The sequence below is a fragment of the Trematomus bernacchii genome, unplaced genomic scaffold (genome assembly GCF_902827165.1).
Source record: "Trematomus bernacchii unplaced genomic scaffold, fTreBer1.1, whole genome shotgun sequence".
NCBI lineage: Eukaryota > Metazoa > Chordata > Actinopteri > Perciformes > Nototheniidae > Trematomus > Trematomus bernacchii.
This window is the reverse complement of record NW_022987828.1, coordinates 13,928,401-13,947,958: the sequence shown is the minus strand read 5'-3', so window position 1 is coordinate 13,947,958 and position 19,558 is coordinate 13,928,401. Positions and strand designations below refer to the sequence as shown.

General features: G+C 41.1%; 1 protein-coding gene across 2 annotated transcripts; it reads left to right on the top strand.

Annotated features, from left to right (window-relative positions):
- The first annotated feature begins 170 nt into the window (after positions 1–170).
- ppm1ba (protein phosphatase, Mg2+/Mn2+ dependent, 1Ba) lies at positions 171–17,363 on the top strand. 2 transcript variants are annotated; one of them, XM_034152138.1, is made up of 6 exons: positions 171–538; positions 7,036–7,945; positions 8,654–8,771; positions 10,762–10,876; positions 11,404–11,461; positions 14,340–17,363. In XM_034152138.1, the coding sequence occupies exons 2-6, from the start codon at positions 7,067–7,069 to the stop codon at positions 14,367–14,369; spliced, it is 1,200 nt and encodes a 399-aa protein (XP_034008029.1). In that variant the 5' UTR covers positions 171–538; positions 7,036–7,066; the 3' UTR covers positions 14,370–17,363. The 2 variants fall into 2 exon arrangements, with proteins under 2 accessions (XP_034008029.1, XP_034008028.1); XM_034152137.1 differs by having other exon boundaries at positions 171–557.
- Positions 17,364–19,558: the final 2,195 nt, after the last annotated feature.

Below are 19,558 nucleotides of genomic sequence, written 5' to 3'. Positions count from 1 at the left end.
GCCACTCAAACACACTCACACACACACTCGGATTTTCACTGTTTACAGTATGTCATAGGATGTCTGACTGACTCAGTTTTGGACCAATCATGCCTCAGCCTCGATTCAGCGTTTGTCCAATCACAGTAGAGAGCAAGATGATTGGCCCGCCCCAGAACTGCATGTTCAAAAAGAACGTCATCTGCCTCATACATTTAGCTTTAGCCAAAATTAGCTAGTTGTTCAAATCATAGATAGATCTTGGCGAAACGAGTGTTTTTCATTTCAACTGACAGCCTACGTAGCGGTTATTTATTTGGTGCTCCCTGGGTTTACAGTGCCAAACATGTATATAAAAGCCTTGTTCCGAATCCGATGCAGAGACATGCTGAAGGCAGAACTGATCGTGTGAAATGCTGGCTAGCTTAATCAAAGCTAGCTGACGAGCAGGGGCCGAGAAGCGAAAGTGGCTAACATTAACGAGAGATAAGCCTATCACAAGAAGCTCGGGTAATAACATAACCTGCCACTGAAGCAACAAGAAAAACGACTGATAGAGGTAGTTTCTTTCCTACAAAGTAAGTACAATCTGGTACTTGTGATGTGCTACGTTTCTAGTAAACACTTTGACAATTTCGCTAGCTGGTTAGCTAGCAACACAAGTGGCCTCATTTTCAGTTAGAGGCTCTTAGTTAACGTTATAATGGATAACAGGGTTTAAAGTGTTGTTGTTTTTGTCTTTGTTTTGGTGGTAAATATGAGGATATTACCAGCCAGTTATTATCATGCTGGGATCTGAATTTGTTAATTGGTTGACGTTGTTGTTTTGCTGGATAACAGTCAAATGTATCATTAGCCAGTATTCCAGTTTATAATATAACCTGGTGAAGTAAATTACATTTACTCAAATACTGTAAGTAACTACAATTGCAAGGTTATTGTACTTTACTTGAGTATTTCATAGTGTTGCTACTTTGTAGTTTTACCCCACTACAGTTCAGTTGTAAATCATGTACTTTTACTCCACTACATTTATTTTGGACCTTTAGTCACCTTACATATTTTGATTAATGATGTGACATATAATCAACTAGTAAATAAGACTTGAGTTACACCTGGAGTAAATACATAAGCTACCCTGCAGCATACAAAGTAAATACAGCTTTTAGAACATTGTAGTGGGTCGATTATCATAACAAAAACATATATATATTATTCTGAAATGGGCCAATCTGCAGAATAAGTACTTTTACTTTTGGTACTTTAAGTATATGCTGATGCTAATACTTTTGTTCTTTAACTTAAGTAACATTTTGGTTGCTTGTACATGTAACAGAGTATTCCTTCAGTCTTGTAGTTGTACTTTTACTTAAGTACAAGCTCTGAGTACTTCTACCACCTCTGGTTACCTCTAAGGGCCAAGAGCACAAATGTTTATTTTATATATTTCTTTATATTTTCTCTTGTTTTGTATTGCCATTCTGTCCCCATGCACCACTACTACAGGAATGAACTTGCTTTATTGCCTTGTTGTAGGTAGTCGTCTGTGGATGTTTGTGCATCTGTGGCTGTGTGTTTGGCCGTGTTTGTGTGACAGTGTGTTCCAGAAATGGCAGTATCATCAGTGGCATGTTTGTGTTGGCACCTTGATGTGAAATCCTGCACTGGCCATGCTGTTTTAGCCTATGACTACAGCGAGTCTATTGGCCTGTCCGAAGGCATTTATCTATACACTTCTGATTGTGTCTGTTGATTGAATCTCTACACACGCAGATGTACGCTCGGATAGCGTTAACTGGCAAGCTCAAAATAACCCAAAGATAAATGTATCAAGTACCAAGAGGGGGAGATGGATGGGATTTGTCTGTGTCTGAACCTAATGAGATGCAGATATGTTTTCTGATGACATTGTTTTCTATTTTTGAAAAGCCAGCATAAATACCGTTCATACTGATGTACAGATCATGACATTTTGGATATGCATAATTATGCGATTATTTTGACTGATATTGCTATTGTGGTAAGATTCCCGGAGGCACTATTTAATTCCCATTTTCTTTGAAAAATATATTTAATTGATCTTGTGATTTTTACTACTTTTATTTTTTATCATCAGTATCTTTACCTAACAACGGATTTTCCTTAAGTCTGTAGAATACTTTATTTTTTGGCTGGTACATCTCTGCCGCACCACACTACTTATTTAGATATTCTGGCCAACACTGCAGGTTCATTGAACCATCTCAATATATTTCATTGTCTCTGGTAATATGTTACCACATCGCACGTGTTGTTGCAGTATGTCTTTCAGGACTTGAGCTTGCTTTCAAACCATTTACTTCATGGTAAATGTTGATGGACACACATGCAATAACATCCCTTGGCGTCTCAAAGTGAGGAAAGTCCAGGTTCGGTGTATAGTGACGAGTACACATCTTGTTGTAAAGGCCAATCACAGTCCAGTATAACATGACACATTTACATTCGTCTTCTTTGGCTATAGTCCTATATAGGGCTGCACGATATTGGAAAAAACTGACATTGCGATTTTTTCCCCCCTGCGATATATATTGCGGTATGAAAAAATACAGGAATTGAAGAAAAGACAGTTTTTTTTGTCCGCAAACCATCCTTTCTTGAACTTTAATGCTATACAATTGGTATTTTTTTAACAATATTTAACCGGATGAAGGATTTTAGTCACGGACTTCTGGATCTTAAGTTATCAGAGCAACAAGCTGAGCTAGCTCGGATATCCTGCTGTGATCTGATCAAGAATGATTGTGATTGGTGGTTTGCTGTGCATGCAGAGCCTGCATGTCACTCACTCAAGTACCCCTGACATGAGAGCTGCGTGAGTTTTCCTTTTGAAGCAAGCGGCAAAATAATTGTAACATGACGTGTTTGAGTTTATTTGCCTACTTAATACCGCACGTCCTAAAAAATTAAAAAATCGCACGTCCTGTGATGTCAATTCGCGCATGCGCGTAACGCGATTATCGTCATCTGCACTGTAGATGACTGAGATGTCTGTTCAGAGCACTTGTTTGGGGAAATTGACCCGTTCTGATGCGACTCTGATGAGTCATCAAAGAGGAGGGGGATCTAAGATATGTTTGTTCCAACTCTTCAATTTGTAAAAGGAGAGCCCTTCTTGAGAAGTGGATCTTATTCCATTTTAGTTACAATTTTTCTCATAACAAAGCGGCTGATCCCGATACCTTGTTTTTTTTAAACTTTTTCGGATGTGGTTAATGGATACTTAATCTAAGGTGGCGCCATGGGCTTAAGCCCAGAATGTTTTCAGCAAAGCCAAGGATCCTTACTGTAAATCAGGCTAGGATGAGTTTCTTATACATTATAAAGCTTTGTTTAAAATAGTGTAGTGTTGTTTAAGTTGACATGAGCTGTTTTGTGACATTTCACAATGCTAATAAAAACATTTAGTTCTTGAAGCCCATATTTCACAATATTTATCGATCAACGAGTGACTCTAAAATGAAATCAAGTCTGGCTACTGCTCTCGCTGACCTTGGATACTCCCTCGTACTTAATCAGCAGAAAGATGATCTCCTGCCTAAATAGCCATAGAAGCAGCACATTAGTAGAAATTGATCTTTTTCAAATGTACTCAATACTCTCTGTGTTGTCTTTTTTTTAACCTGAAAATACTGTTAGCGTCTTAGAGAAACTGAGTTAAAAAATGTACTAAAAATATAATATATACAGTGCAGCTTTATATGGCATTGCAGCATTGATTTGTATGATTATCACAACCTTAAAAATTGGCCTGAAAATAAGAGTAGATGGAAAATGTTTGATGCTCCCAGTAGGCCGGGCCTACTACCGTGTGAAAATGGGTTTGAGTGCAATCCACGTGTCCACATATTACGTCATTGGTATTAGGGTGGTAATGTGTGGCCGTAGCTAATGTGTGGAGGAGGTACGGAGAAAGTGACAGCGGGTGGAGGGTCTTTTGAGCAGAGCAGCTGTTGGCGATCGGCACAGAGAAGAAATTAGCGCTAAAGCTGTCTTGCTATTAAACACATTCACAGACTTATGAAATGAATCCGCCTCTGATTATCAGGAATAAATAGGGTGCGAAGGATAAGTACGCAACATCACTGCCTTTCTGACTCTGTGTATTTCTCTTTTTGGGAGCCACATGCAAAACACGCATGCTATAGTACTCCAGCACCTGTTTTCTACTAAACCACTACCCTACATTTCCCACCATCAACCTCTCTACAAGGTGACTCATATTATGTTAGTGGTGGTGCTGTGTGTAGTCTGTTTGATGGGAGAATCTGTTCCTGCGTGGATCCCATCAGCAGCTGACGGTTAAATCGAGTTAGCTTGTTAAAGCTACCCTGCTTGTCTGAAGACCTTGGTTCCTGTCTGTTTGCTGGCTCTCAACTTTGACTCTCAAACGGCATCAGCCACTCACTTCATCTTCCCGTGTGTGCCATAGGAGGGAAACCATAATGTTGTTTTGCCACCTTTTGTTGAGACCTTACCCTGAAACTGATGTGTTCTCCATTGAATGGCCAAATGAATGAACACGTATACACACACACACACACAGCTCGCTCACACAGTGGCTGTGCAGATATCTTGTCGCATGCTGCAACCACTAACATCTGCTGCTACTGTTGCTATGGCAACCACTCAGCTGCCACTCCAAACTGTGTAACCATGGATACTTCAGACTGGGTAACATCACTCCCCTGTAGTTCACAAGTTATGTACGATGGCATATCGTCTTTAATATAATGCGACGCCATCAGGTTTTTAGCAAATATTATATCTGGGTGTCGAATGAAAGAGGGCAAAGGATTTGGTTTGGTGATTGTGTTTGTGGCTTGGATATCTGCTCAATAATGAGTTGAATGTGTGTGTGAATGCATTTGTTGTCAAGGTAATAATTCAAGTGGTTTGGACTAGAGATGATTCCCAGCCCTTTGATATGTGGCCAAGCCTGTTTTTGTCCATTTGTGCACACACAATAATATGCAAATCAAAGCACATCTGTTGTATCACAATTAAATGAATTGGAAATCCAGAAATAACACCAACAACTTTGATATTTATCATTCACTTTTTTCCAAAAGTAAATATATAGTGCCAGACTAACAGCCTGCATGTGGTGCAGACAAGACGTGGCACATCGGCCAGCCCTTTAAACGTGCTACAGGTTGACCCAGAGGTAATGGAGTTGGTTATGCAGTGTTTAGAAACTAAACTGATACTGAATTTATTTATTTACGCTTTTTTAATACAGAAATATCAACACACAACGTTGCTCTACTGCGTTGCATTTCCTCTGATAGAATAAATTATTTATGTTTATCCTTCAGTATGATTAAGTTAGATGCTGTATTTTTGTATAACTTATTAACTAAGTTTTAAATATCTGGTCCTCTTGCACAACTGTGTTGACTGTAAGCTGTTGAGTCGGCTTGGTTTGTGTGCATCAGACACATGTAAAGATATGTGTCAAGTCAACTATAGACATTACTGGAAGAAAATGCATAGTGTGTCGTTTTTTTTAACTGATTTAAAATGCTTAGTCCATAGGATAATTTAATAATAATCACTTATTTTAAAATCGGATGTTTCCCAGTTGAAGATGTCCCAATTACCTTTTGTCAAATCATTATTAAATGTCATTGTACAAACCAGCTGCGTAGCAAAAGCAGCATCTCAGACGATTAAAACCCTGTCATGTGATCGTTTCCTTTCATGTGTTGCTAGGTAGTGTTTATTTATTTCAACAGAAATATGAGATAATGGGAACACCAGGAAGTTCATATGTTTTAAAAAAATGTAACCTTGAGCCTATGTGTACAATAAGAGACCAGATGCCAGTATGCTTACTACTAAAGTAGCATTTATTGATATTTTCAAGAATAAAGCTACAGGTTAAGAGTACAATTTCCAGAGGTAAAAAGCCATTAAGTACTGTTATAACCAATAAGACTGTATCGGTTCATGTTCTTACATGAAGTACATGGCTGGATATAGAAATATTCTATCCTATAAAGCTGGCTGCTGTTCATTTAGCTAATGCAGGTGCAGTTACAGGCCGATAACACGTCCTCTCAGTTTGGTAATGCTCTTAGCCTGCTCGGGCTGGCCAAAGAAGCTTTTAAGCTTGATACTCTGTCTCTTTAGGCATAAAGCTGTGCTATTTCTGGATATGATGAGCAATGGTCACTATTTAGTTGGAATGTTTCTCTAGGAATATTAAGTAAACAGCACATAGAATTTATTACAGATTTGATTAAAGGTGGGTTAGGTAATTCACTTCAGAAACACTTTGTTATATTCCATGGAATGCTCTTAACACCCCGATAGCAATGAATATCTTAAATGCTTTGACAATAAATACATAAAAAAATGTCATCTGTGGAAGCCGTAATACTGTAAAAAGCACGACCAATCATTTTAGCCGGCCCGGCTAAAATAACTGGATGGCCTACCTGCCTGTCAGCCTTCCATCTGTGCACAAACTTATCTCGTGCCCTCATTGGTCATGTGCGCGTCCGTGTGTGTTGGAGGAGGGGCTCTGTAAGGAAGTGGCAGATTTTGTGTGGAGTTTGATTTGAATAAGGTTTTTTAAATATGTTGTATGTTTTTTTTAATATTTTACCTTGATGCTTATGCCAACTTTTCTTTTTTACATCAAATAGGATCAATGGATTCATTATATGTAATTTGATCTCTACTTTGAATCTAATGATTGCTAGGAATGTCTCTTTCTTAAAAACCCTGCCTCTGTCAGTTGAACACAGTTATAGCTGGGTTGCGAAGAGTAGAGTTGACATTAATGTAGGTGTAATAATAAGCCACGCTGTTGATCAAACATGCAAAATACCAGGGCTTTACTATTGTTAAACACAAACATGAATTCAATGTGTCTACTATGTTATTTATAGTTTTCACTTGTGATAAAATGGTACACTCTGGTATAACATAGTACAGGCCTGCAGTGTTTACTTCAAATTCAGTGTCCCTTTTTCTTATTCTGTCCTGTATCTTTTTTTTCTCCCACAGGTAGCAGTGGTTCTGTTTCCCAGCCGGAGCCATGGGAGCGTTCCTGGACAAACCCCGGACGGAGAAGCACAACTTGCACGACGAGGGCAACGGCCTGCGCTACGGGCTGAGCTCCATGCAGGGCTGGAGGGTGGAGATGGAGGACGCTCACACAGCCGTGCTCGGACTTCCTGCTCCTGGTATGACTGACTGGTCCTTTTTCGCCGTCTACGATGGTCACGCTGGCTCAAAGGTTGCCAACTACTGCTCCAAGCATCTTCTGGAACACATAATGAGTGCTAGCTTAGGGACCCAAGGCCCTCCTGCTGGGCCAGACGGCTCCACCGGTGACCCTCCAGCGCTGGCTCTTCCTACAGTAGAGAATATCAAAACTGGGATCCGGACAGGCTTCCTGAAGATTGACGAGCACATGCGCAGCTTTTCTGACCTTCGGAACGGCATGGACCGTAGCGGCTCCACAGCGGTGGGGATCCTCATGTCACCCGAGCATTTCTTCTTCGTCAACTGTGGCGATTCTCGAGGCGTTCTGTACCGCAACTCAAACGTGTGTTTCTCCACTCTCGACCACAAGCCTTGCAACCCCCGCGAGAGAGAGCGCATCCAGAACGCCGGCGGCTCGGTGATGATTCAGAGGGTTAACGGGTCACTGGCTGTTTCAAGGGCCTTGGGGGACTATGACTACAAGTGTGTGGACGGGAAGGGCCCCACAGAGCAGCTGGTCAGCCCCGAACCCGAAGTCTATGAGATGGTTCGGGCCCCGGAACAGGATCAGTTTATCGTCCTGGCCTGTGACGGCATCTGGGACGTCATGACCAACGAGGAGCTCTGCGAGTTTGTCAAATCTAGGCTTGAGGTGTCCGACGACCTGGAAAGAGTCTGCAATGAAGTGGTGGACACCTGCCTGCACAAGGTGTGTACATGTTGGGTTTCAGCATGACCTTTGTGGGTTTTTACTGTGATTGCTCATAGATTATTGAGATTGACTGTGGCACATTCAGGCTGTTAGATGTAGATAAAGTTCGTAAGAGTTTTTGTTTTTTTATGCAAGCTGTAACAACTTCACATGAGCAGTTTTGAACATGGAAACTTAACATGAATATAACATTTTCCTAAACACTGGCATTCTGTAGGCTTGAAAAGTGGATATTATTCATTATTCCTGATCAGCTGCAGAATTTAGTTAAATATAATGGATTCAAAATGTAAAAAGCACAATGGTAATCACCCGCTACTTTTTTTCACTTCTGGGTTTGGATGCAATTGTGTTCCTTCAGCTGCTCTAGTGTCAGTACATTTTAAACAATACATTATATTTGGGATAATTTACCCGACTGGCAGTAAGAGTTATTACAAAAAACAGCTAAGTAGATGCACGTTTGCAAACTATTTCTCAACGTGGAAGCGCCTTAATTCAGTCAAAGAGCAAGGTGAATACAAAACAGCCTATTTTTGTAAAATGATTGACATGAAGCCGTCTGTTTTAACCTCCCTGTGATTCATGTTGCAGACTGTTTGAATACTTCTGCCTTGGAAATCTTCATTATTTCTTTCAGCACTTCACAATAACTCCTTCTCTTACTTTCTCCTCTTCACTCCTCTCTCCTCCCGTTCGTCTCAGGGGAGTCGGGATAACATGAGTGTTGTGTTAGTGTGTTTGCCCAACGCTCCCAAAGTGTCGGAGGAAGCTGTGAGGAAAGACGCTGAGCTCAACAAATATATGGAGTCTCGAGTGGAAGGTGAGAATGGCCGGGTGAAGACCATTGTTACTGTATGTACAAACATAATAGGATCTTTGAATATTATACATTATATTGTATATATATACATACAATATATCATTTTTAGAATATTTCATTAATTTTTCCTAAGTATTAAAGTCCCATGTCATGCTTTTCCGGTTATTACCCGTCCCCTTGTGTGTTATGTAGCTTTGTATCCCTCCATCCAAATGGACCAATCCGTGGAGCTCCTCACACACATACACACTCTCTCAGTGGCTAAACTGTGACGCGCTGGGGGGGGGGGGTGCTAGTGGAGCCTCGCAGCGGCGAAACTGTGGCGCGCTTACACTGCTGGTGCGCCACGTTTGGGGGTGCGGGTGAGTGGAGCCTCGCAGATGGGGACCAGCAACCCCCCCTTCCCGCGTCCATTCGCGATTTCTCGCTGTCTCGCAGACCCCACGCAGCAACCAGGAAATGACACCAGTAAGCCAGCTCATACTGTCCGCTCCTCGCAGCAGCGAGCCGCGCAACGTCCCGCCAACACGGCACCCAGACCCCACGCAGCATTCTCATCTGTTTGTCATTACTGGTGTCATTTTCTGGTTGCTAACAAATGCCATTGTAACACATAATCACTGATGTTCCGCTGTAACGGTGGTGGACTCATCAGAGCACAGTGGGCTCATAGGGAAGGGGGGGGGGGGGGGGGCAGGAGCTCCAACAAGCCGTTTAGGACAGAGAGTGAATACACATACTATACAGAGATGCTGTATGAGAAACCAATATGAGTTTGGAAAATTGAACAATGTAAATCTATTCTAGTAGACCTCAACAATGGAATTATGATCAGTAGAAATGGCCATGACATGGGACCTTTAAGTTTTGATGTGTGAATATAAGGTCATTAAATAGGTATAGACTTGTATTAAATAGGGATTTTGAGTAACACCAATGTTGAAATCTTTGAATAATTGATTATAAAATTTGTATAATGTCAATACATTTCGGTAATTTTAGGTTTTTAAACCGCAATCCCACCCGTTATTGTTGTATATAAAGGTGTAATTGTAAAAACAGGTTTTTATTTGAGCTCTTACAAAGTTTTTCTTGGAGACTCGGGCTCTTCTGATCTGTTTGCATGTTTTCTCCACTCAATGACCCTGCCACTGTCTATTGTAAAACCTCCAGCCAAGTTATCTCCGGCTCACAGCAGAGGAGTGACACCATCCTGACCTCCTTTTCCATTTCAGCAAGCATCTCCCCTCTCTATTCCCTGTTCTATCCTCTCCTCCCTCTCCTCCCTGAACGCATCTTTCTCCCCCCTTTCTCACTCAAACATTCCCTGTCTTGTTTGGATAGATTCCCTGCTCCTGTCTTTATATCTTCTTTTTTATCATTTCATCCTTCTTTTATGAAGATGACTTCCGATGAACACAGTGTAGTTTTATACTCCTTGTTGGTTTCTTCAACACAAGGGCTACTGTTTGTGCAAAACAAGGGTTTGTCAGATTTCTGCTCACCTAATACCAATGTTTTCTTGATCCACAGAGCGGTAAAAAAACCCTGGGTCTAGCACATCTATTGTAAGATTATAAAAAGCAGGTGGTAAAACCAGGAGGTAGTTATTGTATAAAATGGTTAAATAATGAATGCTGAATGGTTTAATAGGAGCACCAAAGTGGGTTCAAATGATTTCCCAAATCAGTGTAAACATTGATGCGAAATGTATTCGGGTGTTTGGCTTCAGATACCGTCTAATACCGGAAGAGAATAGAAAGAGAGGAATGCTCTGGCTGAACATTGACCTGGCTTCATGCCACTCTCAACTCAGCTGCAGGATTCTCTCAGATATTCACTTTCCATCTTCACTTCTTTCCCCCTCATTTGTCACATTTTTAGTTCTCCCTCCTCTCTTCTTCTCTCCCTCTCCTCTCTTGTCTCAGCTGTTCTTGGCGGTCAGCAGCTCTGTGAACACTGTCTTTGTAACATCATGCTGTTGTTTCAGAGATGCTGTCTCGGCCCGGGGAGGAGGGCTTCCCTGACCTGGTAGCAGTGATGAGGAGCCTGTCCACCGACATCGGCATGCCCCCCCTTCCACCAGGGGGAGGCCTCGCCAGCAAGTAAGAACCAGCACCCTCTGAAAGACTCTGTGTTACTTTAACAGGATAGTTGTATGTTAATCTGGAGTCATAAGCATCTGGTATAAAAATATCAGAATCAGAAACAGGTTTATCAACAGGTAGGTTTAATTACACGTATGAGAAATTTGACTTGGTGTCGTGGTGCATACTTAAAAGTAAAACAAGAATTAAAAACACAGGTAGAGAACTAGACAAATATTAAAAATAATAACAAATATAGTAAAATATAACAGTATTTACATTGCAATGGAATAAAATATGGAATACAAATTTGCAGTAAAAAAACAGAACAGAACAAGAAATATTAATATGAAAATATAATGTTAAAAAAAAGGCAGTTATCTAGTTTTAGAAAAAAAATGTATGTCATTGGGACTAAATAGAAATATTATTCAAAGTTTGCAGTTTACTTCACCTTTCTGTAGCTTGTTTCTGTTTGGATGGATGGCTTGAATTGAATAGCTAATGAAACCTAATCACTTTTTTGTGTCTTCCCCTTCCTGCAGACGCAGTGTTATTGAAGCAGTATACAACCGTCTGAACCCATACAGGGAGGAAGATGGGGTCAGTATCAGTATATTCAATGTATATGAGCCTTGTCGTTTTTTGACCATTTGTACTCAAACTTAAAGTGGACCTATCATGCTATATTTAAATAATATATTGTAGGGCCATACCTATATAAAACATGTCTGTGAAGTTCTTTTTTCAAAATACCAAACAGATCATGCATTTTAGCCATGCCTCATTTCGTTCTATTTGCTCTTTTCCAGCCCTGTTTTTGCAAGGGCTGATTCTGTGAGAAGTCTTCTTCGCTGCTTTTGTGGCAGACTACAGCGCCACTTACAGGCCTGGCATATGTACTACAGCGTCTCCAGCGCTTTCGAGCGGCAATGGCCGTGGCCCAACCCCACATTCCCCTGATAGGTGGAGAGTTGCCCATATAGGCGGAGCTCCCCGTTTCTGACGTCAGAACAATTTCAAATCTGTATCAGCTCCGTTGCAGCCCCGTTTTTAGAGATTTGGGTATGGAGGAAAAGAGAGAGGGTTGTGTTTTCTGACACTTGGTGAGTTCCCTGACACACCAGGGACACATATTCATGTATAAAAGACGTACAAAAGTGCATTTTGCATGATAGGTCCCCTTTAAATGTTATACTAAGTCATAACATCTGAGTTTTAAGTCGCCTCGTCTCGTGGAGCAGGCTGTTGGTATCTGTGTGTTCCATTTTTCTTCCCACTCAAACCACAGCAGGTTAAATATTCAAACTTACCTCAGTGCCAAGCACATCCTTTCATTCCTTTCGATAAACATTTGTTTGTTTTTCTGGGCATTGTGCATGATGCGCACCTTCCTCTCAGCCCTGGTAATGGCCTGTGCATGCATGACAACACAGCTTTGTCCAGAGTCTTTCTTGCGGAACCTTAGCACTTTCACCAAATCCAGCGACTGCAAGAGAAATAATTTTGTTCTTATTTATTTGTTGAATTTGTTTCTCTGTGTTCCACTGTGTGCATCGAAGATTTCTTTGAGCAGTTTATTTGTTGTCCTAACTCAAAGCTTCCCCAATCAGCCTGTGTTCATGAGACAGGAACCGTTAGCGCTGTCCTTTCTTTGTAGTTGGTCATTATGTTCAGTATGTTCCAGAGATCCAAATGCGCAGCTGTCTGTTTTGTTAGTTGTTCACCTTTGTTGCATTCAGCTATGTTGGTGGTGAACCACTGTAGTAAATAAAACTAAAGTATCGTATGCTATCTTAATCCGAGTTCTCTTTTAGTAGAGGTGAATAAAGGCTGTGGCTGCTATTTGAGTATTGTAGGAGTCTGTACAGATCAATAGTTGGTGATACACTCCAGTTAATTGTGTCTAAGGATGTTGTGTAGCTGGCAGACGTTGTATACTTTTGGGTTCTGCCAATATCTTGATTTGCCTGTTTTACAGAAACATGCCTATTTCTTACACAATGGCTTGAAAACAGGGAGTCAATAACATCTGTGTCGCCTTGTCACTTTATTTGATGTTGCAGTGATCGTGTTCAAATATATGAGTGTTTTTCTGTGATGGATCCGATGTGTCTGTGAGGGAATGACGCACTAACATCAAATATGACACACTTTAATAATTGTTAGCGTGTGAGATGTTTGGTAGCTGGTGTTGAGAGTGAGGTGATGTTGATGGCACCTTGTTTTGTTGTCTGTGAGGACGAAGACCTAACTTAAATCAGCTATTTGTAGAGTTTTTGTGATTACAGCCAAATGATTGTGATGTTGACTATCCTCGGGTAACTCGGTGTGGTTTGTGATTCAAATTCTACACATAGTGGCTTTAAATAGAAATTGTAGCCATCATAAGAGCAAGAATATTGAAGGAACACTGTTTTATTAAGGTTTGGCTAGCATATGAAGTATTTGTGGTTTAAGTTACATATTTACCAGTAAAATGGCCCTTAATAACATTTTGTGGCAAACTTGTGCTACTTCACAACCGCCCATATTTAGAGTTTAGATTGATGTTTCAACAGATAACCAACCATATGGTAATTTTACAGTACTTCAGAGAAGAAAAAAGTTACATTGGATTATGGATATTTATCCATCATTAAATAAATCTTTTTTTTTTCTCTCTGAAGAAATGTTATTAATCTTACCAACACTAACAAGGGAACTGTTCCACTCTCACACACACACACACACACACACACACACACACACACACACGGGATGTGTCGATTTGTCTAACTGTGTGTTCACCCTCTGATTAACGCAGCCCTCCTGTTTCATTTGGTAAGTGACCACATATATAAATGTTACACCCCCCTTTCTTCCAACCCATCTACACGCACACCTTACTCACACACACTCCTACAGGCATGTAAGTGGTGACCTTACCCCCCCCGTCACTCCCATCAGTTCTCTCTAGCATGTGGATCTCCGTGACTTTAAGGCGTGTTTGTACGTCTGTGACATCACTGTCGAGGTTTAGGGAGGATGAATGGTCGTTGTCTTCTGGTCCTGTCCGCCCCCCCCCCACCCCCACCCCCACCCTCTCAAATCACACGTATACGACCCTACACGCATGCACCTTCCTCTCTCTCTGTCTTTCCACAACTGCACGCAACAGTCTTCGTTTCTGTGTCCCTCTCTGACGAAAGGCCTTGGAGTTGTTGTGTTGGCGTATTGTTGCGGCAGGAACACACACTGAGGTGTAAAGTGTGCCCTGGCTTACGCTGCTATTGTAACTTTGTGCTTCTTTTTGTCGTGCTGATTATAGGAAAACCTGGCCTTGAAGTCCAGGTTGGGGAACAAAATCATCGAATTTCACTGAAATGATTGTGTTACTGTACCTAATAACAATGTGCGCTCCTTTTCATCATGCTCTCCCATCTTCTTTTCCATCTCTCCTTTTCCTACCATCTTCCCCTCCATTGCTTTCCTCTTGCAGAACGGAGCCGAGTTGGAGTACCACTGGTAGCTGTCCAGCCCGACTGCCTGATCCAAAAGGAAAAAAGACAGGACCACACGAGATCACATCCATAGTCACCCTTTTAATTTCCTCTGGATTTTTTTTTATTTGTACTCCTCACACTAAGAGATCAATGGCAGCAGAAATCCTGGTTTTAACACACTCGCACACTCTTTGTAGAGGACTACAAAACAGATTTAGGTTCTTTCTGTAGAACAAAACGGGGAACAAAAAGAACAACTGCGTTAATATCGGAAAAGCTATACAGTATATACTTCAGAGAGGCAAACAAGCACACTTTCTCTTGCCACTCGTTTTCCTTGCTTTCTTTGTGGTGGTAGTTTTTGTCGCCGATTGAGGAAGACCCAGGTGAGGAAGACCCAGGAGCCGCCCTGAACGCTTTGGTGCCTTCCTCAGAATTGAGAGAGAAGGGAGACCCTCGAACCCGACCGTCAGCCCGCCATTCCCCAGCCAGTCGCTCAAAGACGTTTGTAAGATCCTGAATGGACTGAAGGGGATTATTTGGCTGCAATTTGTGGCATTATTTGATCACACCGAGGGACCACACAAGACCACCCCCCCCCCCCCCCCTCCAGGATCTGGTGTGCCTCGCTGCAGATTTGAATTACGAGGAGTTGGTTTAAGCTCAAGTGTGATAACTGTTCTTGCACGTCCCTGCTCACTTTCTCTCCGCCTGTATCTTAAAGGATGTTAACAAAACATTAGATTTCTCTCTCTTCCCCTCTGCTCTGTCTTTTCCTTTTCCAGAACCACAAGCATTCAGCCTGCTGTTGTTTAACAGATAGAAATTATATATTAAAGTCATATACATATATATATATATATAGCTATATTTTGATTTGTTTGTTTCATCTTAATTCACAGCTATGGTATTCGTCGTTGCCTAACGTGCGTGTGGTCTTTGTTCATTTAGTGTGTAGACAAATAAAAACACAAAAAAGTCAAAGTTGCACGCACAGTTTTCCCGCACAACATCGGTCCAAAGACAGGGTTTTGGGATAAAGGAATCTTCAACACACACAATCCTGCTTGCGCTGCAACTTGCCTTTTCTATCTCCAATATCCTGTGTACAAAAAACAAAAAATGCCTTTTTTTTTTGTTTTAATTGAAAAATATTCCATTCATTTCTTTGTAATGTTTTTTTTGTGCTATATATGGCTTTTCAAAGTACTGTGGCTGTGGTCCTATTACAGATGGGTAATACAATGATGAGGGGAGCATGAGATATACCTTGTACAGAACATTGGGAGGGATTTTGTTGGTGTTTCACTGGACGAAGTAACAGAGGGACACTGTCACTAATGGCTGTCCTTCAATTGTTCATAGACTTTGCCTCAAAGGCAGCGGGCTCTGGCGTTGGAAGCCCTGGTTTGACTCTTTGGATCGACCTGGAGTTCATTTCCTTTCTGTAAAACCCTAGCACTAATAAGTGATTGAAACAAAGCCTGTTCTTTTTAAATATTTTTAACAAATGTGCGCATAGACAAATTGGGGTACACATACTTTGCATGTGTATTCTTTCCCGTAGATGCATTAAAAATAGGCTTTAAGTATATACAAAACTGTAATATACACTCTTTTTTTCAATCATTCAATGGCAAATTCATTGAGCTTTCTGAAGTGGTAGTTTTGAAAGAGAATAGGCCTAACAGTTTGCTGATTTGTATTGTTCTTGTGGTACACTTGCTCTTGGTGCCATATGACGAATAGGTACTTGAATGTGTAGTTCTTTTGCAGTTGTTTTAATGGGATGATTGATTTTTTTTCTTTGTTTGTGGTGGAGGGTGTGGGTGGGTGGGGGGGGGGTCTATAGTTGTGCATGTTTTGTGATTGAGGGAGGAGTGTATTTTGTGTGTGAGATGTACTGGGCGGATGGGGGTAATGTGGGCATGTTCAGTGTGGTGGAACACAATGTTGGAAAGATAAGTGAGGTTAAAAGTACAAAATAGAGAAAAAACTGGAACAAAATGCAGGAAATTATTATTTTTCTACAACCTTTCATCCTCCATGTTATGGTCAACATCTTTTTTTTGACCCCCAAAATAGTTTTTTCCCCACTTGATCTAATTTGAGATTGTTCCTGAATTCAAATCACTACCATTGTGGATTTCTTAATATTCTGCTTGATATTTTTTAACATTGTATTAGGTTTCACCAAACTGAACAAAGTCCTCTTTTTGGGTTTATGTTTAAGCTATAACAGACACTGGGCTAGGAGAGGACTTAAGGAAGGAGAAACCTTTATTTTTCTGAATGTAATTGTTCATTATTCACACTGATCCCACTGCATGGACTGAGTACAAGCAGCACTCTCTCATCATCTGTCATTTAGTGACAAAACAAGCTCTCTTTGCTCCCTTTTTATTTTGAAAAAAAACCAATACACATTGTTCTGGTTGTGGAATCTCAAGATTCACAAGAGGCTTTGGTGTTCAATAGGAATACTTAGATCATGGGTTCTTGCTTTGATTTAATGATATGTTAAGTAAGGAGCATTTTAAAAACCATACAGTAATTCTGGGCCGATAGGGTTCATGTGACCGTGAAGACTTTAGAGCATCATAAGACAGACATGACATTCCTCACGTGGGCATTTTAGTATGGATATGATCCCTTTTACTCTTTACCACCTCCTTCTATCGTCTCTCTTTATATACATACTTAGAATTGTATGATGGCAATGATAAATTCCACTCTTGTTTTTTTTATTTATTCCAGTGCTTTTTAGCTCTTATAAGAATGCTGTATTTTGAAGACAGTATAAGGTAATAAGCTGGTGTGCATTTGAGAGTAATGTATGACCCACTCTCCTTCATTTTGACCTTTCAGAGGACAAAAGAAGGAAAGTTTGAGACGCAGAGGTATTCACAATCCCTTCTTCCTGTACTAATTCCCCAGTATGCTATTGTGATGTTACAGACCATACAGTGAACATAAACGTCAATAAAAGATGGATTTAAGTTGAAAACGGTTTAAACTGCTATGCTTGTTGTTTTTTCCAGTGCCAATTTCAAATGTCAACTTTGTGTCTTTGAGCTTTTCACTAGAACAGAATAGGAAGTTTGCAGATTTGTATTGGTCTTCTCCAATGACAGTTTGTGCTCTGGGTAACACATTGTTCAGTGCAAGGTCAGACAAATAGACTTTGTAAACAAAATAAGTCGCTATGTAATTTAGTAATTTTTTTGGCACAGCCTGCTGTCATCTTAAGTATTAAAGGGCCCATGTCATGGCCATTTCTACTGATCATAATTCCATTGTTGAGGTATACTAAAATAGATTTAAATTGTGCAATTTTCCAAACTCACATTGGTTTCTCATACAGCATCTCTGTAAAGTATGTGTATTCACCGGTATTCACGCTGTCCTAAACGGCTTGTTGGAGCTCCTGCCCCCCCCCTCCCTGTGAGCCCAGTGTGCTCTGATTGGTCGGGACGTTTGCGAGGCTCGTTGCTGCGAGGAGCGGACAGGCTTCCGGGTCGGCGATACAGCGAGAACAAGCTAAACTCATCCTGAGCGCACACACAAACACTCACAGCCGAAGTCAAAACAATAAGTGTGGCTTGATATTGAGTAAGAAAAAGGTCAAAGTCAGCTTTATTGTCAATAATTCTACATGTTGTACATCCAGAAATATCGAAATATTGTTTCCCGCAGTCCTACAGTGTGACATATACATCAAACAAAAAACAAAAAGGGCCTAGATAAACATACACATTAAACAAAACAAAGGGCCTAGATAACCGGGGTATACAGTTTAAAATGTTAATATAATTTAAGTGTTCAAAGTACAGTTTCAGTGCAGTAGCAGCGGAGATGGGCAGAAAAGTGAGTTTAGGGGGTTAGAGTCCAGGACCATTTGGGGCAGGGGAGAAAGGTCGGTGGCAGGGGGGAGAAAGGTCGGTGGCAGGGTGGAGAGTTCAGGGGAGAGATGTCAGAGGGCGGAAGAGATGGAGGGAGGGGAGAGAGTTCAGCAACCCTTTATAACGCTGTGAGAATGGGTCTGCAGAGAGTATTTCTCCGCGATCCCAACTTAGTAGCCCGAAAAACGTTTACCCATTTAAACAGTCGTGGTAGATACCTTGTTTGTTTTAAACATCATAAATACACAAACAACAATGAATACTTACAGGTTGTGTACCCGAATCTCCCGCTGGTCCAAACATTATATAAATGTCATGTTCTTAAATGTTGTATGTGAGGGACTACGGATGGAAACTAGCTCAAAGCTAAAATCCGGCATGTTTATGTTTTTAAAGCATTATTTGTTTTAAATGTTCATCAATGTGCACTGTCCCTCTTCAAATAAACGATTAAATTAAATTAAAAAACAAAGTAGGAACAGCATCGTTCTTCAGTGCCCTACGCTGTACATATCCGGCATGAATCGCTGAAAGGTTTGTGAAGCTTTGTTTCGAGAAATGCTGGCAGAGGGTGTGGCCTCTGGGTATTCATACGTCACAGTACCCAGGAAGTAAACGATGAGAAATCTGCAACGAGGCGTTTTGGGGCAGCATAGACTGTGTAAGCCCCTACACACCAGGCAGTCACCAGAGAACTCGCCGACATCCGACACCGACAGATCCATCGACGAGTTCTCCTGCGTCTTGGCCGTGTGTACACCGCTTTACTTCAGCGGAGCACGTACGAACTGCGCATGCGTGAGTGGCAATAACTCTCCTTACCAGCAGGCGGCGGTAGTGTGTATTCGTCATTCAAAATAGGCAACAACCGGAAGACAGAGAAGAAGAACAGACTGATATAAACAAACAAATAGCATGTGCGTTCCATTTTCACTCTCGTCCATCGAAAACATGTTTTAGAATATAAAAATACATGAATGATGAAATGAGCACATAAAGTGCAGACATACTATAAAATCACAGTTAATAGACCTGCATCTGATGATCGCAGTGTTCTGGCGGGTGTGTAGTTTATTGAGTCAGCAATGTAATAATGGCCACTTCTTGCTAAATTTACGATGAGATGAAAAACCGGACTTGACCAAACAAATCACGGAGCTCTCAGCAGAGGACAGCCGGGGACGCTCCCGCCGATATCAGAGATGTCCCTGCTATGTGTGGGAGGTAAGAGAGGACATTTAAGGGCTATGTTTGATGTCTTTAAGTATCACCTGCTGGTGTTTAGCTGCTGTCCTGTGCCTTAAATCGTTTGT